General features: G+C 45.0%; 2 protein-coding genes across 3 annotated transcripts in view; both read right to left on the bottom strand.

Moving 5' to 3' along the window:
* Positions 1-3,231: 3,231 nt before the first annotated feature.
* Positions 3,232-12,992, bottom strand: cacfd1 (calcium channel flower domain containing 1). The gene is made up of 5 exons (XM_033049152.1): positions 12,721-12,992; positions 8,130-8,202; positions 6,691-6,816; positions 5,186-5,293; positions 3,232-3,560 (listed from the first exon to the last, which is right to left on the bottom strand). The coding sequence occupies exons 1-5, from the start codon at positions 12,857-12,859 to the stop codon at positions 3,464-3,466; spliced, it is 543 nt and encodes a 180-aa protein (XP_032905043.1). The 5' UTR covers positions 12,860-12,992; the 3' UTR covers positions 3,232-3,463.
* Positions 12,993-13,578: 586 nt separating this feature from the next.
* Positions 13,579-25,624, bottom strand: part of adamts13 (ADAM metallopeptidase with thrombospondin type 1 motif 13) — a 50,938-nt gene continuing 38,892 nt past the window's right edge. For both annotated transcript variants that reach the window (XM_033048735.1, XM_033048736.1), the window contains 8 exons: positions 24,990-25,169; positions 23,432-23,608; positions 21,926-22,127; positions 20,311-20,569; positions 18,637-18,783; positions 17,789-17,965; positions 16,382-16,560; positions 13,579-14,550 (listed from right to left, as the gene is read on the bottom strand). In XM_033048735.1, coding sequence (XP_032904626.1) covers positions 14,374-14,550; positions 16,382-16,560; positions 17,789-17,965; positions 18,637-18,783; positions 20,311-20,569; positions 21,926-22,127; positions 23,432-23,608; positions 24,990-25,169 — 1,498 coding nt within the window. In that variant the 3' untranslated portion in view covers positions 13,579-14,373. The remainder of the gene's footprint in view (positions 14,551-16,381; positions 16,561-17,788; positions 17,966-18,636; positions 18,784-20,310; positions 20,570-21,925; positions 22,128-23,431; positions 23,609-24,989; positions 25,170-25,624) is intronic.

Raw genomic sequence — 25,624 nt, forward strand, 5'->3', positions numbered from 1 at the left:
TCCTTCAGGTTGCAAGATGTGTCCAAGAATGGATTAACATAAGCACTGTCTTTGGAAGGGCATTCATTTCTTTTCCGAGCGAAATCTTTGCAAAGTGTTGTTTGGGGTGTGATCTGCACCCCTCACTCACACAATTAGGAACCAGAGCGCTGGCCAATTTTATCCCCTTCCCAAGCACCGGTGTATCCACTCTTATCGGCCAGGTCTAAGGAAGCAACCATGTGCCATTCTGATCAGTCCTGGTCTATTTAAAGTCAGCATCAATTAACGGGCTCCTGATATCCCCAATGGTAATGCTCAGAAGAATAGAACTTGCGCTAAAAACAAAACTGAGAGGTGAAACCGGCAGTGAGCAATCGGCCAACACTAAACATTGCACTAGAGACGGCCCAGCCAAACCCGGTGGATTTTGTGTGTGTAGTCATTCCCAGTGAGGCCAGTTAGCCCTAAGCATACCACAGCAAACGCAGCATCAGCATGCTTTGTGGAGGACTCGTCACAAATAAAAGGAGCAGAATATAAATAAATGAGGCAGGTGTACAAAACTGAGGCTCAAGTTGAAGGACTGTGTGCAATTTTGAGCTCCATAATGTAAAACAATAAGAAGGAATGAGAGTCCAGCACTGATTCCCCAGATCGCTGCCGTTAAGACTTTGCCTTGGTTTTGCTTATGAGACCCGTATAAGAGGACAATAGACAACTCCCAGTAATTCCGGGGCTATTGGTTAAACTCAAGAGGCTTAGAAAACAGGAATCCGTTATAAAATGGGAAGTGTTATATAATCTGTGCAGGAAGGAACTGCAGTTGCAGGTTTGCATCGAAGACAGACACAAAAGATATGTCTTCGTCAGACATCATTGTGGATGATCAGCCATGATCACGTTGAATGGCAGTGCTGGCTCGAAGGGCCGAATGGCCTATTCCTGTACCTATTGTCTATAAAATGCTGGAGTAACTCAGCAGGATAGGCAGCATCTCTGAAGAAAAAGAATCAATCTGAAGAAGGGTCATGACCCAAAACTTCACCTATTCATTTTCTCCAGAGATGCTGCCTGACCCACTGAGTTACTCCAACATTTTGTGTCTGTCTTTGGTGTTATCTGTTCCCAGGATTTATAGTTGAGGCAAAAACAAAAGTTCAGATAGACAAAGGAAAGGCTAAGGAGTGGTGCTAACATGTAGTGGTGACATTGGGTAAATTATTGCCATCCGAGGGGAGAAACAAATTAACATGTGGAACAAAGTCACAGAATGTTGGACAAATGTTTGTCAGCTGTGCAATGGAAGAGCTGGAGAATTCCCTTTTAAGTTGTGCTATCACGCACAGAGCGCAAGTCAAGCTTTGACTTGTCTCAAGTCATGTTAACCACATCCAGCATGCATTCTTTAACATACACAATGATCCAGAATTACTGGACCTTGAAAAAAACCAAAATCAGCTTGTACGGCTTCATGCTATTCTTTTAAAAACACCTTACTTCAAACCCTGTATTTTAATCAACTGGCCACTGCCCTAACGACGACAGCAGCTTGTGTACTATGGATTGCATCACGGCCAAACCAAACTATCCTCTAGATAAGAATTATTTTGCTTTTCCCAATAAAAACTCACTCATACTTCAAAAGATTGTGTGTGTCTTTTTCCCTTTCTTGTACACTGCATTCCAAAAATACTCCAGATTATGTTTGCAGAGGAAGATGACAGCATGTAAAGGATTGGCGAGTTATGGCTGCTGGTGTTGAGGGAGATATGCTGGATCAAATCTAGATCTTGATAGTGTGTTGGATATTCTATGTAACTGAGTTATAAGTCATCTTTATAAAGGTGCAGTTGGATCTCCCTGTGAAGGTCTGTAAATGTTACATGACCTTATCCCTGAAGAAATTCAAGAATTGAATTAAATATTGCTGGAGAATCAATTCTGAAGTGAACAGAAAATATGTAAATATTTAGCGGGTCAGCCAGTACTCATGAAGAAATCAGCGACCTCACATTAGCACCGCGGTGAATATTGTTTGTTCACCTAACTCCTGAAACTGAGCTCGTGAGGGGAAGTGTCAGTGATGGAGCATAGAAAACTGAGAGCAGGGTGGAAACTGATACTGAGTCAGAACTTAGCAGCATCAGTATAGGCAGTTGAGATATACAGAGGTACAGTATGGAAACAGGCCCTTCAGCCCAACAAGTCCACACTGACCTTTGATCATCTCTTAACATTAGTTCTATGTTATCCTAATCTCGCATCCTCTCTCTACACACTTGGGGCAATTTACGGGGGCCAATTAACCTACAAACCCGCACGTTATTGGGATGTGCGAGCAGTCATAGGGAGAGCCCACAAACTTCACGCAGCCAGCACCGTAGGTCAGGGTCGAACCTGTGTCTCTGGCGCTGCGAGTCAGTGGTTCTACCAGCTGTGCCATCGTGCTACCCATGGATGGTCATCGATACATTGGTGAAGGTGAGGGAGCACCCAAGCCAGAGGATGGAGATGGTGAATGTGGGGAGTTTGATCACTGTGCCACCAAGAGTACGAGTAAATTTTACTTTAGAAAGCATGGTTGGAGATTTACAGAAAATAATTCCAGTGCAGTGATATTTTCCATGAAGGATAGCCCAAACAAAAACGCCTAGATTTGTATTAAACTGTGCTTTAAGAAACATATGGTATTACTGAGCCGCGACCTGAATTCCATTATTGTTGTCATTTAATTATCCCAATGGGTGGTGCATAGCTGCCAGCAGCAACTGATATTGAATTCAAGTGCAGCCTATCTCAATGTAATCAACATCATTTGATCTGTAATCACATCAATAGAATATTAAAAGGCTGTCAAACCCCTGAGATTTCGAATCAGTAACTGATTTAAAGAAAGTTTGAAAGTCAAAATCCCTAGAAATGCAGAAAGATATAAAAGTCACATATTTAAAAAGAGAGGGATTCGATTCTTTTTGAAAACACAAGGAACTGCAGATGCTGGTTTGCAAAAAAAACCCCAAAGCATTGTAGTAACTCAGAGGGTCGGGCAGCATCCATGTCATTCAGAGATGCTGCTTGACCTGCTGAGTTACTCCAGCAGTGTTTTTACTGTGTAGGAAGGAACTGCAGATGTTAGTTTACACCGACGATAGACACAAAATGGTGGAGTAACACAGCGGGTCAGGCGGCATCTAGAGAAGGAATAAGTGACATTTTGGGTCAAGACCCTTCTTCAACTGAAGAAGGGTTTCGACATGAAATATCACACATTCCTTCTCTCCAGACACGCTGCCTGACCCGCTGAGTTACTCCACCATTTTGCGTTCATCTACACTGTTTTTACTATTCCCTGAAAGAACCAATTGCACATCAAACCAAGAGCTGACCCTCTCTGCAGTATATAAATTGTACGCATATAAATATAAAGTCCCGTTAGTTTGTTGATCTGCGGTTGCACGAGGTAAACACGGTGTCTTGTCTTTCACTGCATTGCCGTCTCATTGGTGATCGATCCCGTCAACTTTTCTTCATCGGCCAGTTTCTTGTCTTTGAGCCTGGCGTACGAAACAGCATCACCCCTTCGTGGTCGGTTGTGGAAGTGGGGGGAGGGGAAGGGAGGAGAAAGGAGCACCATTAGAAAACAGAAAAATAACGAAAAGTAGCCATCTTTCACTCCATTGCCCCATTAGCTCTTTTGCTGGATACTTGGTTTTTCTACTTCAAATATTCTGAAAGCCTTGACTTGAATCACCAAGCAGTTTAATCCAAATCTCAACCAAGTGTTGCAACAAAACATTTTTACTTCAGTTCACCTCTGCATCTTTTACCGATCATTAAAGGGCTTGTCTTAATTACTCCCTCAAAAGCCTGCATAACTTCTTTTAAAACACCTTAATCTTCCCTGCTCCAAGAATAGGCCCATCCACTTCACCAGGCCACGTGCATAATGACAACCCTCATGCCTTGTCCCACTCCAGTAAATCACCTTCCCAAATGCTTCACATCCGCCTCGGCCATGCTTAGAATTGGCAATACTCCAGCAAGCACCCAGCTTGACACAAACACACCAAACATGTTAACAAATTCTCTCTAGGAATAATAACTTCCAAAACTTTGATCCCACCATTAAAAAGATCCCATGGATCCAAGCTACAATTTCCATTCTTAATTCAAAGTCCATTCTCATTCACACAATATTGCATAAATTTACAGCTGTTTTCAACATCTAGATCAGAACAATCTGGACGTTTTCCGCAAGCCATTTTTAAGCAATTCTACCCTATTCTAAGTGGAATACAAATCTGCATGCATGTGTATGGATTATTCCGACCACTTTTGGTCATCAATACAGTGGCAGTGCCAGCCATAGTGTAACAGGGCTTATAGTGGGACTCCAAATAAACAGCTTTCCACAGCCGAGCCCTTTTACACACCTTCGCTACTGCAAACAGGCTGCAGTGACGGTTTTAAATAAATTCAACATTGAAAACACCATCAACGTAGTTCACATGTACAACAGAATCCAGCCTCTTTAAAATCATTACTGCTGCAGTAAAATGCAGTGAGAGGAAGACATTCACATTATATACACGTAAAAACTCAATCCTAGTCATTTACAGCAGTAAACCCTTAGGCACAATTGGTCATGGGGGATTTTATATCAAGATTGTCACTGTGAACAACCAATTAAGTGATCAAGTACAACTTGTTACATACTAATGGTGCATATGGTGACAATTAAATTGAATCTTGTATCTTAAGATGCAAATCTTTACTAATTCTTGGAAAAGCTTGAATGTTATTTTTGCAAATGTCTGGGAGAGACTTCAAATGTAAGTATCTTCCTCCTCACTGTAATTTTGCTGAAGAAATTATTTTTCAAGATGCTTTGCAATATTGCAGGCCAGATTGAAACAGACTGATCAGTGATTCTGTTTTTATTAGCAGAATCAGCACTGAATCTGTGGGACATTCACAGTATCACTTAAGCTCAACTACTCAATGGCGATGCTTAACAACAGCACCCATTTATTGGCAGGCATCCTTTGTGCTATTCTCCGAGCTTTAAGAACAACCATCAAGCGAGGAACTGTACCGTGTCCTTTTAGGATTACGTCATCGTTCAATCCTGTGTTTTCAATCTGCCCTCAAGTCGAGATCAAGTCACACAACAAACAGACGTTGAATGCCAGTGAAAACTCACTTTTTGCCAAGTGATGCAAGTCCATAGAGCACACCCGAAGCAAAAGCAATTGCATTCCCAAAGAGCGTAGTGAATGAAAATCGCAGGAAAACTGGGAATATTGCTATCCTGTGGGGAAAGAGAAAAATAAAGATTCACTTTACATTCTGGAAACCAGGATGGGGGGATCTTTCACTTGAGTTCTGGAAGAAGTCCACAGACACATTGAAAATCAGAAAAAACTATCGAAAATCAAAAATAATAACGGAAAATGCTGGAAACATTCGGATCAGGCAGCACCTGTGGGAAGAGAAACAGTTAGCAGTTCTGGTCTGAGACCCTTCTCAAAATTAGGCGAGAGAAATCAAAATAGTGTTCAATAAGCATAGAACAATGGGGAGGAGTGATGACAGAGGACTGGAAAGGAAATGTTACTTCGTTGTTCTGAGTAACCCCGTTGTTCTGAGTAACCCCAGCGACAACAGCTGAGACAGGTTCACCTCTGAGGTGGGAACGCATTTAAAAACACTGAGCTAGAGAAGGATTAATCATTACCTGGGAGGTAAAAGTAAAGCTAGCACAGGTTTGTAAAGGGCGATTGTGTTTAACCAATTTGATAAAGAGTTTTAAAAAATGCGATAATGGTCAGAATTGCTGAGGGCCACAGGCAATGTGGTGCACAAGACTTCCAGAAGGCTCTTGATAAAGTGCCACACAACAGACCTCTCCGCTAGGTTGAAGCATCGGGCATAAAGAGGGCACTGATGCCCTTTGCTGATATAATTTATATTAAGTAACTGATAAAGTGGCACTTGGCGAATAACTGCTTTTCAAAAAGAAGAAAGGAGAATAATGTTCCACAGATTACACTGATGAAGCCATGCTTTTTTCTGAACCGTGACCCAGACTTGAGGGGTAGACCAAAGAATTTCAAGGAAGCCGAGTGCCACATAGTTCCTTCAGCAGGTTGCTGAACCATTTGTAAACAAAAGACAGAGTATTGGTAGGTACACAAAATTGCTGGAGGAACTCAGCGGGTGCAGCAGCATCTATGGAGCGAAGGAAATAGGCGACGTTTCGGGCCGAAACGTCGCCTATTTCCTTCGCTCCATAGATGCTGCTGCACCCGCTGAGTTCCTCCAGCAATTTTGTGTACCTTCGATATTCCAGCATCTGCAGTTCCCTTTTGAACACAGAGTATTGGTAGGTTATTTGAATGCGAATTATAACCTGGCGAATTTCAATCCTGTTCATGACTAATCTCCACAGCATCTCCCAGCTAATTCCCCAAACCCATCATCACCTCATTAGGTCAGTTACACACAACTCTCTGAAGGAACTCGACCCGAAACATCACCCATTCCTTCTCTCCAGAGATGCTGCTGAGTTACTCCAGCATTTTGTGTCTATCTACAAACTACTCTCACTGGTTAACAGCGCAATGAGGATAGACATGAACCACAACACCAATGAGAAATACAAATGTCATTTACTGCTGCCACACAGCCCTTCCACAGTACACTTACCCGCAATAGAACATTGCTTTCTGCCAGTAGCGGAACTTATCAGCTCGTGCAGACACTGCATTCGCAAACTCTATGAACTGGCAACAGAATGGAGCTTCACAGAGGAAAAGGACAAACGCACTCAGCCTGTGTGTTAAAAGATAAAATGGCAACGTTACACCACTAAACAAACGCAATATATTTTGTGGTTTGCATCACAACTAAAGACTACACACAAAAACTGCAATGCATGACGAATAGTTGAAAAAAATACTCCAGATTACATGAATGCGAAGTTAGACAATGGAAAATGGAACAGAAGTATATAACAGTGGCAGAGATTATGTGGAATGTAATGTAGGCTTGTGAAATGAGTGGTCTGTTTCTATGAAATGCAGAAAATAAGGGAAGTCTATTGTCAAGGAGTGTGAAACGTTGTGATTAATTTGGCACACAGAATGCCATCTTCAATAAAATGGAGCAAAGGCTGTCAGTGCACTAAAACACCAGGTAGCATATATTCACCATTCCTGTTCTTGCAGTGGAGATAGCCAAATGACCTTTCCAGAACAAGTATCATCATTTCTTTGGCAACACGCCACCTTTACCTTAAAGGTGCACCTAATCGAAGGTAAAACACAAAGTGCTGGAGTAACTCAGTGGATCAGCCATGATCTCTGAAGGACAAGGAGAGGTGATATTTCAGGGCAGGACCCAAGACACTTTGAACGGTCTGAAGAAGAGTCCTGACTTGAAACGTCTGAATAAGGTTTCTGACCTGAAACATCACCCAGTCTGAAGAAGGGTCCCAACACGTCACCCATCCATGTCCTGCTGCCTGGCCCATTGAATTACTCCTGCATTTTGTGTTTTACTCAAGATTCCAGCATCTGCAGTTCCTTGCGTTTCCAATCTAAGGGACACAAGGCAACTTGCCTCAGAGACATTTTGTAAAAGGTTCCTCTCTGGAAATGGAGAGCAGGGTTCAGCAACAAATCACAGGTAAAACTATTGCAAGGATAGTGTAATTTCTACAGCATATGAAAGACTCCAAAAGTCACAAGTTAATTTTTAGACTCTGCATGTATTTTTATTATACAGATGGTAGCAAACAGATAGGGGAAAAGCCTGCGATTGGAAGAGGAGTAAGAAACATTAGGGTAGGAGAAGAACTTGAGAAGCCAAGGGATTAATTGGGGACAACACATGAAGGTAGTGGGTATTAGCAAAAATGTCCCAGTTGGTGAAACAGGGAATGGGTGCTCTGATATTGTTCTTTGGCACATTGATCAATCTTTTCTTTTAAGTGTAATAGAGAATAAGAACCAATCTGATAGTTTCCTGCAAGGCGGTGGGGTGGGGGGTAAACAAGCTCAACCGTGCACATAAACCCACTCCCAAAACAAGACCTCAAGGCATTCTTTCCACAGTGAGCAGGGCTGCTGCGTGCGGGTACTTACACCATCCAGACCCCGGCTGCAATGTTGAGGGGATCGATTGTAACACAGTTCCACACACCAGCAATTGCACAAGCTGCAAAACAACCAGAAAGAGCGGCTCAGTTGTGACAAGAGGATAATAATAGCAATCCCAGCCTCTGTTGTCACGTATGACTATCACTAGAGCACCACTGCACTTTCTAGGTTACGTAACCATCAATTACAAATATCCATTAGTCCTCTCCTCCCAGTTATGTTTAGTTCCAGACTCACTGCAGAGAGCTATCCATGTATCTCCTAACACAGAGACAGAAGCTCATGGGCTCAAACACCACACACTGCCCATAATATGAATAACCACAGGGGACAACACCGAGATAATGGTACACAAAATTGCTGGAGGAACTCAGCGGGTGCAGCAGCATCTATGGAGCGAAGGAAATAGGCGACGTTTCGGGCCGAAACCCTTCTTCAGATGCTGCTGCACCCGCTGAGTTCCTCCAGCAATTTTGTGTACCTTCGATATTCCAGCATCTGCAGTTCCCTTTTGAACACCGAGATAATGGTGCTTACTCGAGGAGAGCTCATGCAAGAGAGACGTCAAACCACAAAGGCACAAGGAACTGCAGATGCTGGAATCTTCAGCAAAACACAAAGTGCTGGAAGAACTCAGCGGGTCAGGCTGCATCTATGAAGCGAATGGACACATGATGTTTGGGGTTGGGACCCTTCTTCTGACATTAAACATTTGCCATGACTGCTGTCACTGGCACATGCAAACACTTAACATGAAGAGCAGGAGTGTTTCTTCTCCTTATCTTTTAACCAACTTCACACACAGGTTGCTGTTTGTAAGAGATTGCTGTTTGCTAATTAGCTGCAATGTTTTTTTTCCTTCCAGTAGTGTTCAAATTTCATATGGGCTTCATTGGCTGGAATACTATGGGCCTTCAAGGTCATGTGGTGAGTTGTACAGATGCAGCCAGTCTTTCCTTCACAACCTTAAAGCTAGTAAAAGTACTTTCCCAGCCAGCTGTTATAATCTCTGACAGTCCTAACATTTCCCCCACCAGTTGTGGCCTGCACCACATTTCAGTTGCAATAAAATAGATCTCATTTGGGGTTCGAGTGTTGATTCGCAATTATTGATTCAAGACTCAATTCTCAAAAGGTTCCCAGCTGCAGGGAGCAGGTTTGTCAATGAAAGACCAGAGTCCAAGAGCAGATCCTTGGTGGCCACCAGAGGTAAAAAGAAAGCTGCTACTCCTGTACTTTGAGCTATCCTGTGTATTAGTCTCTCTGGTTACTATCCAGTGTCTTCTTGTTCATTTATGGGTATTGTGCTTAACAGAGTGGCACAGTGGTACACAGCGATGAGCATCGGGATCAATCCCGTCTACGGGTGCTGTCTGTATGGAGTTTGTACGTTCTCCCCTGGGGGCTCTGGTTTCCTCCCACACTCCAAGGACATACAGATTTGTAGGTTAATCGGCTTCTGTAAATTGTCCTTGGTGCAGGATAGTGTTAGTGTACGGGGTGATCGTTGGTTTGCATGGTCTCAGTGAGCCAAAGGGCCCGTTTTCATGTTATATCTCTAAAGTCTAAAGTAAAGTCTAAACAGAGGTGCAGTAACAACCAAAATAAAGTTGACCAATAACCGAGGGAATTAATCCAATCTTATTTTGACATCAATACTTGGCGTAGTGAAAATGTGGAACTCTACACTTTGTGGCTGAGATGGACTTTACAGCTGGACATTAAAAATCCACTGGCTCTGCTGGACTTTCGACAGGGGCTCACACCATCATTAATCACTCATTCAATGTGACTCAACAAGTTACCAGGATACCTGCATTACCCACATTACAAGTGTGGATGTTGTGGGTTGAAGGACCAGTTGCTGTGCTGTACTGTTCAATTAATATATTAAAGGAATAGGTGCAAAATATGTGGAACAGGTTGGTCAAGTGTTGACAAATACCTCCATGGCGTGTTTCTGCATTGTATGTTCTCCTAAGTACACTATACAATTGAGAAAAATATTTACTATCTTTAATTTGTGTTACATAACTCAGAAGGGTGAGGAAAGAGGAAGAATCCTATCTACCTAAATGGTAAAATCCATCTACTCCTCCACTGTGTATATTTGGATCCAATTACCGCTGCTGAATTATAGAAAAACATCTTGTTAAATATGCACAAGCTGCCTGTCCCCAAGGTTGAGTATCATAGTCCAAGGAATAGCTGGTGGAATACCTTTAACAAAGGGCAATGAGTCAGCCATCAGTTCCCGTTACCTCCCCCAATCCAACACATTCTTGCCGTGTTACAGCCTGTCCTTAATCACACCTTCCTCTTCAGAATTTCAGCAAAAATGATAAGAGTGCAATGGCCAATAAAACATTTAAACATATTTGAATGCTCCATTTTATTGACATTCCTTTGTGTAAAGAGCCCAGCACCGAGAATGATCCAACATGTTCCAGAATGATTCCTATTTTACCTTAACTTTGTGCAAAAAGAGGTGAAAACAACGCATATAATTCAGAAAACGGTGGCACCAAGCACAAAAACAACAACAGATAATACTTCCGCAGCTCAATTCTGTGGTTAAAAATCAATAATTGAGGACATGTGGTATCATTGCGAGCCATTTTTCTTGAGGACACAACGTTGCACACTTCCCCCTCCTCCCCACCTTGCCCCCAATATCCCTTCCCTCCCCTACCACCCCTCCCTCATCCATCTCCCTCACCCCCACCCCCCCCCCCCCCCCCCCACAAGAGTTGCTGACTTCCACATTCAGCATTGGCTGACTACCCTCTCTAATCTATTCAAGACATGAATATACCTCTCATAATAATATACCAGGAGGCAGCCATTTGATCCTTCAAGTCGAAGCCAGCTCTTTTTGGATGCATTACAAGTCCAAGCCTTACTAGCTGTACTAACACAGCTGACTAAAATAGTTTTTCTGAAGGATCTTGTCTAACAGCAATGTTCCTGGATACTGAGACTACCAACGTGACCTACCCTCTCATCTTAGTTCTCCATGCACTGCTCCATGTGGGAGTTCTTAACAGTAGAGCAAGGGTGCAGGAAGAGCCTGTTGAGATTGTCTGCTGGATCGTCCTTTACTAGTTCCATAGCATTTTCCCTTGGTCGCAGCGGCAAGGTGGCCCAGCGGCAGAGTTGCTGCCTTACAGTTGCCAGATCCCGACTGCTGGTGCTGTCTGTATGGAGTTTGGGTGACCGCGTGGATTTTCCAAAGATCTCCGGGATCTTTGGTTTCCTCCCACATTCCAAAGACGTACAGGTTTGTAGGTTAATTGGCTTCAGTATAAATGTAAATTATCAAGTGTGGAGGATACTAAATGTTGAAAGCACATATCACCGGATTCAGAAAGATTTTCCCTTACTATTATCACTCTTGAATGGATCACGTGCTATGTATCTATTCCTGATCTTCCAATCTACATCACTGCACGCCTTGCACTATTTTTATCTGCACTTTCTCTGCAGCCCTGACTTTATATGCTGCATTCTATTTTTCTCTCTTGCACAACCTGTTGTACTCATGAGTTGATCTGCCTGGATAAAACAAAGAGTGTTCCCACCCTTGGTAAACGTGATAATAATAGAGCAATACATTCCACTATCTGTCAAATCAATTGTATGCAATTTGCTTTCAATTTAATCCAGGTAATTTTCTAAACAGATTTGCCAGTTACTACAGCCGCACTTTCCAACACACTAAACTCTAAGCTGCAGTCCAATGAATGGCAGCAGTGTCGGAGGGATACAGTATGGAAACAGGCGCTGTTTGTACAAAAACGAGGTAGTTTGAGGCATTTAATACAGTCCCAAGATCTGCAAATACAATCATCCAGTGTGCATTGATAGTCTAATAGCGTACGCAACTCCATTGAGGATTAAAAAACAGTTAATTGGTACATGCACAGCTGACTAGACAGTGTAACAATAAGTAGACTGTAATCAAACCCGGGGTAAAATAAGCAGCTCAGAAATAAACGGAAACAGTTATGACATCGTTACAGCAACACGGTCCCATCTAAACATTGAACCTCTGCTACACACTGAGCGTTTTAAATAATAGGAAATAAGATGCAGATCATCATCTCCCTCGCTAAGCACGGAAATGCTGGCTATCCAACACACCTTCTCAGGGGTAGACAAAAGTGCTGGAGACATTCAGCGGGTGCGGCAGCATCAATGGAGCGAAGGAAATAGCCTATTTCCTTCGCTCCATAGATGCTGTCGCACCCGCTGAGTGTCTCCAGCACTTTTGTCTTCTACCTTCGATTTTCCAGCATCTGCAGTTCCTTCTTGAACACACCTTCTCGGGGACTGCCAGAGAAAGGTGCTTCAATCTGAGCTGGGCACACTGGATCTAGACGGTCCACATGGGACATGTTGGTTTTATCACAGTGCAGGGAACAAGTTTAACACTCGCTCTTTGGTACAACCAGCCGGCTGGTCAAGCTCCAGCCCATAGCCCCCACCGGCCCCGGGCCCAGTACTCACACACCCCGCTCCCACACCGGCCCCGGGCCCAGTACTCACACACCCCACACCGGCCCCCGGTACTCACACACCCCGCCGATCACAGCCGCGAACCGGCACAGCCAGCGATACCACCAGGTCATCCCGTCGCCGCCGCCCTGCGCCGAACCGGCCACGGCCGCATCCTCGGCCCCGGGCTCGGCGCTGGCATCCTCCGAGCTCGGCATTGTGGACACGGGGGGGAGGGGGCACTTGCTGTCCCGGTGGTCCCGGTGGTCCTGGTGGTCCGGCCTCGCCTCCTGTCCTCTGTCCACTCTCTCTCTCCCTCCTCTCGCCACTCGAGCCCCCCTTCGACTGACAGCCTCCACGTCACGCGCCGCGGTCCCTCAACGCGTCGACGTCATGACCATTTCTACGTCACCGCCCGGACGTCAGACCTTAATGGGCGGGGCCGACGGGTGGGCGCCACGGGTCACGACCCCAAACGTCATCAGTCAGTCTTGGTTCTTGGTTTCTTGCAAAGATCTCCAAAATATTCCAAATGGAATTTAAACTGGAGGTGGTGGAGGGAGGACTTCAGCCAGAAGGGGTTTTGGGGAACAAAGAGCTACCTTAAATTTAGTTGCATCTGGTTAGGTAACTATAGTAGGGTGGAGATTATTCCATGCTTTAATTGTCCACTGCACTTAATTTCTTGCAGTTTAAAAAATGATGTTTAACTAAATGTTTTTCTCTGAATTCATAAATGATAGGAGTAGAATGAGGCCATTCGATCCATCAAGTCCACTCCGCCTTTCAATCATGGCTGATCTATCTCTCTTAATCCTATTCTTCTGCCTTCTCCCCATAACATAAACAAATTATATTGGGCCAAGAGTATAAAAATAAACAGATTCACCTCACTGGTCTACATCAACACTGATGTTACAAGTAAGCCATTCCTTGCTTTTTATTTAGGTTTACGTTTATTATTGTCACGTGTACCAAGGTGCAATTAAAAGCTTTGTTTTGATATCAAAACAGATCAGATGATGCTATACATTAAAACAATCAAGTCAATTTCAAGTACAATGGGTAGAGCAAAGGGGAAGATACCAATTGCAGAATATAGTTCTCAGCATTGTAGCGCAACAGTTCCATAGACAAAGTCCAATGCCTTCTTTGGGATAGAGGTGAATCGGACAATATCCTGGCTTACAGGATGGTTCAGAAGCCTGATAACAGAGGGGAAGAAGCTGTTCCTGAGTCTGACAGTGCTCGATTTCAAGCTTCTGTAGCTTTTGCCAGATGGAAGCGAGGAAGAGAAGGAATGACAAATCTTTGGTTGGGTCGACCACTTTTCCGAGGCAGCGTGAAGTGGAGCTGGAGTCAACGTGACCGCAGTTGGCGATGTCAATTGCTGTGGACACGAGCCTTCACTCAGTGGAACAAACCGTCACCCTTGGCTAAGTGGGAAGCACTTTCCTTACTGGGTCAGTAATTAGTGGGCTCATGTCTCACTTGAGCATATAATCTCTCAGTCGTGTCTGGAAGCAGATTCTTTAAACGGACGGTTACAGCAATAGGTCAAGGAAGGGTTGGTTTCCAATGGTGGGAACATGGGAAGGGGACAGTCTACATGTAGTTCGGAGAATGCCAAGTCCTTACAGCTACAGCTTGGGCAAGACATGATCAGCTGCTGCATGGATATCCGGTCAGCGAGAGAACATTCCAGAAATGGGGAATCTGCCACAGTTTTTCACTACCCACAGTTCAGTTGGTGGACGCCCCTCACATTTAAGGATGGCATGGCTCTGTACAAGGCCCGGAATTGGAAATCTCCATGGAATTCAATTTCAACAGAGCTTCCCAGTGACTGCCAGAAGAACAGGCTGTTACCGCGATATGCAGAATACCTCTGGGTACTGACATCCTTTATCTGAAAACACAATGAGTTTAACCATTAAAGACAACGAAGTTCACAAGTGATGGAGCATAATTAGGGCATTCGGTCCATTAAGTCTACTCGGCCATTCAATCAAGGATGATCTATCTTTCCCTCACAATCCCACTCTCCTGCCTTCATCCCATAACCCCTGACACCCATACTAATCATGAATTTATGAATCTTTGCCTTAAAAAAAAAACATGGGGTGGCACGGTGGCGCAGCGGTAGAGTTGCTGCCTTGCAGCGCCAGAGACCCGGGTTCCATCCTGACTACGGGTGCAGTTTGTACGGAGTTTGTATGTTCTCCCCTAGACCGCGTGGGTTTTCTCCGGGTACTCCGGTTTCCTCCCACATTCCAAAGACGTACAGGTTTGTAGGTTAATTAGCTTCGGTAAAATTGTAAAAGAATTGTCTCTTTTGTGTACGATAGTGCTAGTGTGCGGGGATCGCTGGCCGGTGCGGACTCGGTGGGTCGAAGGGTCTTTTTTCACGAGGTATCTCTAAACTAAACTACACAACATACTAAAAATGAAGTAGGCACCACCAGGTCAAAGCATGTGCTTCAAGTTCCAATAAAGTACGTCAGAATTTGTGGTATCCATATCCTCGTGACATGTCCATGGATGCTATATCCCAGTGAATGTTAGTTTTACAAGCCTTGAGTGCATGGCATTCTCAAGGAGTTTGCATGGAGTTTTTTTTCATTGTACCTGAGGTACAAACTTTTATCATATGCCAAGTTTTCTCAACTTTTGATCCCGATTGTGGTGAAATATTTCTTGAATTTTGCTTTAAAACACCCAATATTAGTGCTATGTTTGCTGAATCTTTGCCCATTTATTTCCTTTGCAGTCCTGGATTTTTCATTTTGACAAAACACATTTACATGATGTAAGGCAATGGTAATAGATCAGAGAATTACATTAAATAGAGAACTGGAAATCAAAACACTGCACTAAATAACAATTGCTCCAATTTCCAATCCTGTTTTTCTGTTTATTCTCTAAAATTCATTTTCTTCCCTCTAGGTATCTAAAGCATTTTGTCTTGTCTACTTTGCTACAGATTACTTTGCCTTTGCATCTACTAATAAAATGCAAATAAAAGTGCTGGTTTTGTTTTAAAAAAATGTTAAAACAAAAACTAATAATAATAGGGGCTGCACAGCGGTAGAGTTGCTGCCTAATAAAGAGGAAGGAGATTGGATTTTATAGCCTTCCAGCACAGTGAGGATTGTTGGGAATCCACTGTGGTGGATGTTTATGTTAACTTTTAAGTAGTTGTGTGTCTTGTTGCTTATTTTTTTAGTATGTCTAAATCGAATTTCACTGTACCTTAACTGGTACATGTGAGAATAAACTGACCTTGAAACCTTGAAACCTTACAGAGACATTCTCCCTATGACCGCCTGGGTTTTCTCCGGGTGCTCTGGTTTCCTCCCACGTCCCAAAGATGTGCAGGTTTGTTGGTTAATTGGCTTCTGTAAATTGTAAATTGTCCCTCGTGTGTAGGATAGTGCTAGTGTACAAGGTGATCGATGGTCTGCACACACTCATCGGGCTGAAGGCCCAGTGTCCATGCTTTATCCCTAAAGTCTAAAGTCCTGAAACCATACATCATTGAGAGTTCTCAGAAGAGCTAACAGAATAAGAATAATTCCCAGTCTGAAGAAGGGTCCTGACCTGAAACAACACCTATGCATGTTCTCCAGCCTGACCCATTGCGATCCTTCAGCAGTTTGTGTTTTGATCATGATTCCAGCACTTGCAGTTCCTTGTGACTCTAACAGACTAATATAATGAGAATGCCGAGTCCAACTCACCAGAATGTAGTCAGATGTGGTAGTATTCACCCTAATGTTAAACTTTAGGTGCAGGACTCTGATTATGATCCTGTCCATGGGAGATACATTGATAAATGTACGGCAGGCATGGCCCTCCCTGTAGGACTGCATGGGGCTTTTTATTATACCCCATGGGCCATGTAGCTGGACATCACATTCTGCAAAAAGGAAAACAACAGTTCTGTGAGTGAATACTGGAGTTCAATCCATGGCAAATTATCTACTGAACATGTTATTGACTGAAGTAGTGACACCTGGAGTGGTAACACGTTCTAATCACAACCTCAGTTTTATTCATCTTTACTCCATACCTGTTTTTTAACCATAACGAACAACAATATTTTCTTTAGGAAGGAACTGCAGATATCTCTCACTGATATTGGTCAGGACACCAAGGAGGATTCGTAGACTTCAAACAATAATATGTTGAGATTGTTTAAATTCGTCTGAGATGGAGGACAAGGCGCAGGCTTAGCGTCTCTTCTGAAGGGCAGCATCGTGTCCGGCCATCTTCTATATCAAGTCTTTCCGGTCGGTCAGTGACGGTTGACGGTCGGTGGTTGCAGAATTGGCTACTTCAGTCAGTCACTGTGGTACAGTTTCTGTCGTCAGCATTGCCCAGGATGCGCCACGTGGAGGCTTCTTCTTGCATCCCTCCTTCTAATGGCATTGGTGGTGTCAAACTACATTTTGTGTTCCAGTATAGGGGTTAAATTCAAGCCCATCGCCTCGGGTAACTCACAGAGCCACAACGCTCCTTAGAAAGCCCTCAACATAGAAACATAGAAATTAGGTGCAGGAGTAGGCCATTCGGCCCTTCGAGCCTGCACCGCCATTCAATATGATCATGGCTGATCATCCAACTCAGTATCCCGTACCTGCCTTCTCTCCATACCCTCTGATCCCCTTAGCCACAAGGGCCACATCTAACTCCCTCTTAAATATAGCCAATGAACTGGCCTCGACTACCCTCTGTGGCAGGGAGTTCAAGAGATTCACCACTCTCTGTGTGAAAAAAGTTCTTCTCATCTCGGTTTTAAAGGATTTCCCCCTTATCCTTAAGCTGTGACCCCTTGTCCTGGACTTCCCCAACATCGGGAGCAATCTTCCTGCATCTAGCCTGTCCAACCCCTTAAGAATTTTGTAAGTTTCTATAAGATCCCCTCTCAATCTCCTAAATTCTAGAGAGTATAAACCAAGTCTATCCAGTCTTTCTTCATAAGACAGTCCTGACATCCCAGGAATCAGTCTGGTGAACCTTCTCTGCACTCCCTCTATGGCAATAATGTCCTTCCTCAGATTTGGAGACCAAAACTGTACGCAATACTCCAGGTGTGGTCTCACCAAGACCCTGTACACCTGGTACCCAACCATCTGAGCACCTACCTTTATGGTACTGCCGGGACGAGAGGCTGCTGGAGTATTGGAGGACAGCTCCACTGCCCTTGGAGCCGCTCCGCTGCCTGACTGTTAGTGTGTTGGTGGTAGATGTGAGTGTGAACCCTTTCAGTGGGGAGCAGGTCTTCCAAAACAGTCGTCGCCCACAAAATGACAAAGTGTCCCCTGGTGAAAGAGTAAAGGCATCTAAAAGATCCAGAATCTATACCATTATTATAGTCATTATTTCAATTCCTTGAGTTTACAAGACAATTGTTCCCCTGTCCCTCATAATGTTGACACCCGCAGGTATGCCGTTACATCATTTCCAAATCTCAGGGTAAATGGCATTCACTGGCCCCAACCCAGTCTTGGTTGCAGATCTCAAACATGCTGTCTCTAATTCCTATGACACTGATTATTACTGAGATACAGGCCCCACACACACACTGACCCTCACTGGGGTACGGGTCCCACACACATTGACCCTCACTACAAATACCACTGGCCCCAACTCTCATTTGGGAGTTTACACACAATATCTAGAAACACTGACCTATGACCTGACCAAGACACCACCATTATGGTACAGAATCCATAACACTGAATCTTACTGCAAGATGGTTCCATAGCCACTGAGTCTCAGTTGTGGTACAGGTTATGCCAGGACTCATTCTTTAGAGTAAACCACTCTCTTTGCCTCAAGCTCTTGCTTTAAACTCTTTGTTGTGAAACACAGTACCATTAGCAGCCTATCATCAGCGCCCCTTCTCCTTTACCCCAGCATGCCACCATTTTGGTCGGCAGCCTCTAGAAGCTGTAATTCAGCACAGAGTGATATGTAACAGGACTCTTACTCATGCTGCAGTTTAAGGTGCTGGACAGAACGTGGACTGTAATGACTTCATCCAGCGGACGTACAATGCTGAATGTGCACTCCCTCAGCTGCAACTCAGTCAGGTTCAGCATCCCTGATTTACTCAGCAGCAGCTTCCCGCAGAAACCTGCAATAAAACAACACGCCATCAGTGTCAGTTGTACACACTTCAAGGACAAGTGAGATGGACAACATCCATTTATCTCCAGTCCTCGGGCTTTAAACTCATCTCAGTCTGTTGGAATGAATTTTTCGAGGCCTGATAAAAATCCTAACATCAAATGACTTCCAGTTTGTCCTGATAGCATTCAGACTTAACTTCATACATAACTTGCTTTCATTAAAATTTCATGAAAGAAGTTTCCAACAGTGAACTAATTAAAACACCACTTTCTGTGTTTCCATTTTGTGAACTTTTCTACAAACTGATGAAATCTTTTGGGGAAAAAAAAACCTTTGAGTTAATGTACCCACAGCTTGGAGGCACAAGGAACTGCAGATGCTGGATTACCAGAAAAAAAGCCACAGAATGCTGGAGTAACTCTGTGGGTCAGGCATCATTTCTGGAGAACGTTGATAGGTGATATTTCGGGTCAGTTTATTCTGAAGAAGGGCCCGACCCGAATAGTTACCTACCCAAGTCACGTGAAAATTGTGCCAAATCTCGCGACTGTCTACTGTCTCAGTGTACACTGGGGTGGGAGATTGCAACCTTCACGTGGTCCACCCTGTTCGACTAATGCAATCAACCCGACGTGCACAAACAATTAGATCAAATAGAACAAGTTGACCTCCAACTTTAAGCTGTGCACGCTGTACGCAAGAAGAAGAGACTACTGTACACTTGTACTGTATCAGAGATGCTTATCTAAGATGTATCTAAATTTCTTATGTGTAGTAGCACTTGTGCTGAACCATATATAAAAATAAAATTCACTGTACCTCGGTGCATCATGTGACACAAAAAGTGTCATTGAACCATAGTCGTCCAGAGATGCTGCCTGACCCGCTGAATTACTCCAGCACTTTGTGTAATCTGACTTGTACTGGACCTTCCCTGTGGATGTATTTGATAGATTATCAAGGTAGCCTTATCAACTTTGGGCGGTCATGGTGGCGCAGCGGTAGAGTTGCTGCCTTACAACGAATGCAGCGCCGGAGACCTGGGTTCGATCCTGACTCCGGGTGCTGTCCGTACGGAGTTTTGTATGCTCCCCACGTGATCTGTGTGGGTTTTCTCCGAGATCGTCGGTTTCTTCCCACACTCCAAAGATGTACAGGTTTACAGGTTAAGAAGGAACTGCAGATGCTGGAAAATCGAAGGTAGACAAACGTGCTGGAGAAACTCAGCGGGTGCCTATTTCCATCGTTCCATAGATGCTGCTGCACCCGCTGAGTTTCTCCAGCACTTTTGTCTACCCAGGTTTGTAGGTTAATTGGCTTGGTAAATGTAAAAATTGTCCCTTGTGTGTGCAAAATAGTGTTAATGTGCGGGGATCGCTGGTCGGCGCGGACCCGGTGGGCTGAAGGTCCCGGGTCCGTGCTGTATCTCTAAACCAAACTAGACTAAAACCTTGCTGTACACCTCATTTGTGGACCATGTATTAGAATGGGTTATTGAGGTGTCGGAAATACATAGCCCTGTCCCTTGTACCTTCGTTCTTTGAGCTTTTAGCCTGTGTAGTTGATTCTGTACTGGGCTGTGGTGTTGCTGCGGGTACCCCTGTGGGAGCCGGTGTCGGAGCTACAGGCTGAAGAGCTGGCTGGGTTGAGCAGGGTCCTACGTCACAGGGCTCCTGTGTGGCAGGCTTCGTCAGCTCATCACAGGAGGCATCGAGCACAACCTCCGTGGAGTCGAGGTTGACACAGAGCAACTGCCTGGTACGTGCACCATGCCCACAGGAAACTGAACACTGGGAACCGAAGAATAAGAAGAAGAATCAGGGACTCTGTACATTGCATGTCCTCAACTCAACCCAAACTCCCTCCTCAATCTCAACCACCCCCCCATCTCTCTTGAACTGATCCCGCTCCTATCAAACCCACCCAATCTTCAACCTCATTCAGAACATCACCCTCTCAAATCATCCTTTCCTTCAGATAGACACAAAATGCTGAAGTAACTCAGCGGGACAGGCAGCATCTCGGAAGAGAAGAGAAGGGTGACGTTTCAGGTCGAGACCCTTCTCCAGATTCTCGACCCGAAACATCACCCATTCCTTCTCTCCAGAGATGCTGCCTGTCCCATGGAGTTACTCCAGCATTTTGTGTTTGTCTTCGGTTTAAACCCGCATCTGCAGCTTCCTCCTACATACTTTCCTTTCTCTCTACCTTTCCGACATCTCCCCCACCCACACCCATCCACTCCCCCCCCCACCCTCACCATTCACTCTCCCCCCCACCCTCACCCACCCACTCTCCCCCCCCCCACCCTCACCCACCCACTCTCTCCCTACCGCACCATTCACTCTCTCTCACTCCCACCTTCTGAATCCGACCATCCCATTCCCTACAAGCAGCCTCCACCAATCCACTTTTGAAAGCTCCTGTCTAACACCATCTAAACGGACAGTAGCCAGTTAGCGTACCAGCACACAAATATTTGGGATGTGGGAGAAACGCAGAGAGTACATGAAAACTCCACACAGACAGCTCCGGAGGTCAGGGTGATAACCTGGTCACTGGTGCTCTACTAGCTACCCCTTTCATTTAATTTTTTGCAAGGACTCTGTTAGTAGACAGGGAATGTCACTGGTTATCATTTATGTGCACTTCCTTTTGTCGTTCAATAAGATTCCATGTCAGAGACCACTAATTCAAATGAAAGATTCATAAGTTGAGAAGTGATAGGATCAGAATTAGGCCATTAGGCCCATCAAGTCTACTCTGCCATTCAATTATGGCTGATCTAGCTTTCCCTCTCAAGCCCATTCTCCTGCCTTCTCCCCATAATCCCTGACACCCGTACTAATCAAGAATCTATCTCTGCCTTAAAGACACTGTATCCATTGACTTGGCCTCCATGGCCTTCTGCGGCAATGAATTCCACTGATTCACCACCTTCCGACCAAAGAAATTCCTCCTCATCTCATTATGCAACTGTTGGCAAATGATAAATGCTAGGAATAAGTGATATTACTCCAAGGATATACGCTGTGACTTCAGATATTCGCGACATTACGTTGATGAGTTATCAAGCACGTAGAATGCCCCCGCCGTGTTCCCATGTTGTTACCGTGCCCACCCTCTCCCCGGGCAAGGCCACTAACCTCCGACCAGTTCTGGGGAGTCCAGCCGAAGGGGCAGCTGACCACGCATGGGACCAGTGTCATCGGCTCCTCCTGCCCCGAGCAGCGGCCTCTCTTCACCTCCACATCCGTCCCGTTGTGAAGCTGGACGCAGATCACCCTCCTCTCCGCCAGACCGGCCCCACAGAGCACCGAGCACCGTCCCGGCTCCGAAACCTGCCACCTGTCAGCCAGAATCACAGATTTTAAAAGCGTCCCCACTCCAGCCCTCTGCTTTCCCCTCTCTGCCTCTCACTATGAGTCTCACAGTTACACTTCGAGACCTGTGCCTCCTAACTCCTTTAACCAACCCATCCCTCTGATACACAAAGTAACGTTACATTTCTGGTCCATCCATGCAGGGCTTAGTTGAAACCAGCCTCTTGATCACAGAGCATTGCTGTCCAGACCTCCTTTTAACCAGGAGCTTCAGTATCAGGCTGAGGTTTGCTTGTTGTGACGGAACAGTGATTGCTCTGGGATGTTGTATCTCTGTTAGAATCAATGCCCGTAGAACTCCTCACTCAATGACATTTAGTCTCCCTTCAACTCAGTTCATGCTGCAGCTGTGTAAAACGTTGGTTTGGAGCATTGTGTGCATTTCTGGTCACTACACACTGCAGGAAGGATGGGGAGGCTTTGGAGAGGGTGCAGAAGAGAGAGGTTCAACGGGATGTTTACTGGATTGGAGGGTATTCGCTTTAACGAGAGATTGGACGGATTTGGATTGTTTTTTTTGAGATACGGGGCAGAAACAGGCCCTTTGGCCCACCGAGTCCGCGCCGACCAACGATCCCCGCACACTTACACTATCCTACACACAGTAGGGCCAATTTACAATTATACCAAGCCATTTAACCTAAAAACCTCTGCAGTATGTCCTTGGTGTGTGGGAGAAATCCGGAGCACCAGGAGAAAGCCCACACGCATAAACTCTGTACAGGCAGCACCCATAATCAGGATCGAACACGGGTCACTGGTGCTGTAAGGCAGCAACTCTATGGCTGCGCCACCGTGCCACACAGCTTTCTCTGCAGCTGAGGGGCGACCTGATAGAAGTATATAAAACCATGAGAGGGATAGGAATGGGTAGATGGTTAGAATCTTTCCCCCCCCCCCCCCAGGGTGGAGATGTGAAATACTCAAGGACAGGTTTAAAGAGAGAACGGGAAGGAGAGAAGGAGATTTGGGAAGCAAGGTTTTTCACATCAAAATGGCGATAGGTGCTTGGATGCATTACAAGGGGAGGTGGAAGAAGCTAAACACAGGAGCAACATTTGAAATGCATTTAAAGAGGCAGGCAGGGAGTAGAAGGGTAGATACCATGGAAGGGCAGATGGAATGAGTTAAAATTAGGATGGCGGTTAGCACAGATACAGTGGGCTGAAGGGCCTGCTCCTGTGTTGTATTGTTCACTGCATTTATAACCCAGCGAGAATGAGTGTCTTCAAAGAAAGAGGTGAGTTATAGTGTATATAGTTCACCAACCTTGGCGGGCAAGGATGGAGATGGCAAAATTCAAGGTCCTCGGGGCGGTTCAAGTGAAGACATTCGTGGTCTGATGTCAGCTCTTCTCGGTCAGGTAGTACCTTTGTGCAATACAGGAGCCTGCGCCTCACCCCTCCTCCGCATGGCATGCTGCACGATTCAGACTTGTACCGCCATCTTCAGAAAAGGTGTAGGGAGAGTCAAGGGAGACTTAACAGTGTAATCGGCCAGACGCCAGCACAGGGCGAGCGGTGGCCCAGCTCATACAGAGCGCATGATAGAAAATAGACAGGGTACAGACTGTTGGATGGACATACAAAAACAACCTAACATAAATCTGTATAATAAACCGTGTAGTTCAAGTGAAAAACTATCAGACGGTGGCGTGTGGCAATTAATTGAAGATCGATACAAAATGCTGGAGTAACACATCGGGTCAGGCAGCATCTTTGAAGAAAAAGGATGGGTGACCTTTCAGGTCAGGTAGAAGAAAGGTGCGGACACGAAACCGAAATGTCACCTGTACATGTTCTCCAGAGATGTTGCCTGGTCCGTTTAGTTTAGTCTAGTTTAGCGATACAGGAAGAATGAATACGTTTATTGGCCAAGTATTCACATACAAGGAATTTGCCTTGGTGCTCCGCCCGCAAGTGACAACATGACATACAGTGACAGTTAGGGATGACACATAAAACATTAATATTAAAACATTATTAGACAGGCCCTTTAGCTCAATAAGTCCACGCCAACGAGCGATCGCCCGTACACTAACATTATCCTACACACTAGGGACAATTTACGATTCTTACCGAAGCCATTCAACCTACAAAACTGTATGTCTTTTGAATGTGGGAGGAAACCGGAGCACCCGGAGAAAACCCACGTGGTCACGGGGAGAACGTACGAACTCCGTACAGACAGCACCCGTAGTCAGGATCGAACATGGGTCTCTGGCACTGTAAGGCAGCAACTCTGCCGCTGTGCCACCACGTGCCCTGCAGTTACTCCAGCATGTTGTGTCTTTTTTTCTCTCCAGAACATTAGATATTGGAGATATCTGTGTCTGGATACTGAAGGAATGGTACACAAAATTGCTGGGGAAACTCAGCGGGTGCAGCAGCATCTATGGAGTGAAGGAAATAGGCGACGTTTCGGGCCGAAACCCTTCTTCAGACTGAAGTTAGGCCTTGTGAGCAACAGGTCACAAGGCCTAACTGGCCTTTGCTGGTGTCTAAACCCTACATTAGTCATGCTAGTCCTAGGCTCCTTAACCTGGCAGTGTCAGACTGAAGAAGGGTTTCGGCCCGAAACGTCGCCTATTTCCTTCGCTCCATAGATGCTGCTGCACCCGCTGAGTTTCCCCAGCAATTTTGTGTACCTTCGATATTCCAGCATCTGCAGTTCCCTTTTGAACACTGAAGGAATGGTCTTTGGTTGGCCATTCTTAGCCTTGATGTTCAGCTGTCCTTCATGTTTAAGTCCATTTGATAATAATAACAGGAAATCTCACTTACAGAGAAAGCACACAAAGGTTTATCCGTGGATGAAGGGTCGTTACCTTACAGGACAGGGATCAGAATTGCACATCTCCATGGAGATCGGTCTTGGAGCGTTGCCACATTCCAAGGGAGGAACCCTTAGGTACAAATACCTCGCTTTCTTTACGCAGTACACTTCCCTCTCGCGTACTCCACCCCCGCAACTTACATTGCAGGGCCCATACTCATGGACTTCCCACCTTTAAAAGAGTAAATGACAGTAAGTACAAAGTAACATATAAACATAGGTGCAGGAGTAGGTCATTCGGCCCTTCGAGCCAGCACCGCCATACAATATGATCATGGCTGATCATCCAAAATCAGTAGTCCGTTCCTGCTTTCTCCCCATATCCCTTGATTCCGTTAGCCCCAAGAGTTATATCCAACTCTCTCTTAACATCAAGGACCCTGGGTTAAGGAGAGTGGGACTGAGCCAGGGTATCAGGTCTTACTCAATAGCCGCTCACCCTGCTCAAATTCACAGGCATGTAGATTGCTGGTGCAGATTTTTAATGTGTAATTAATTCTTCTATGCAATCTCTGAAGAGAAACGGAGAGCTTTGCTGGGTCACATCAGATGGTAGTTAGGAGTCAGACATAATGACAGAGGACTGCAGATACGATCAGTCTCACAAAGGAGATCAGATTTCCTTCC

Source organism: Amblyraja radiata, chromosome 32 (genome assembly GCF_010909765.2).
Source record: "Amblyraja radiata isolate CabotCenter1 chromosome 32, sAmbRad1.1.pri, whole genome shotgun sequence".
In the NCBI taxonomy this organism is placed as follows: domain Eukaryota; kingdom Metazoa; phylum Chordata; class Chondrichthyes; order Rajiformes; family Rajidae; genus Amblyraja; species Amblyraja radiata.

Excerpts from the sequence above, each read along its gene's own strand:
- cacfd1 (XM_033049152.1), bottom strand. The coding sequence starts at position 12,859 with ATGCCGAGCTCGGAGGATGCCAGCGCCGAGCCCGGGGCCGAGGATGCG. Across the intron at positions 6,817-8,129 it reads GCAGCCGGGGTCTGGATGGT|GCTGAGTGCGTTTGTCCTTT; the intron begins GTAAGTACCCGC and ends TTTAACACACAG. Across the intron at positions 5,294-6,690 it reads AAAGCAATGTTCTATTGCGG|GATAGCAATATTCCCAGTTT; the intron begins GTAAGTGTACTG and ends CTTTCCCCACAG.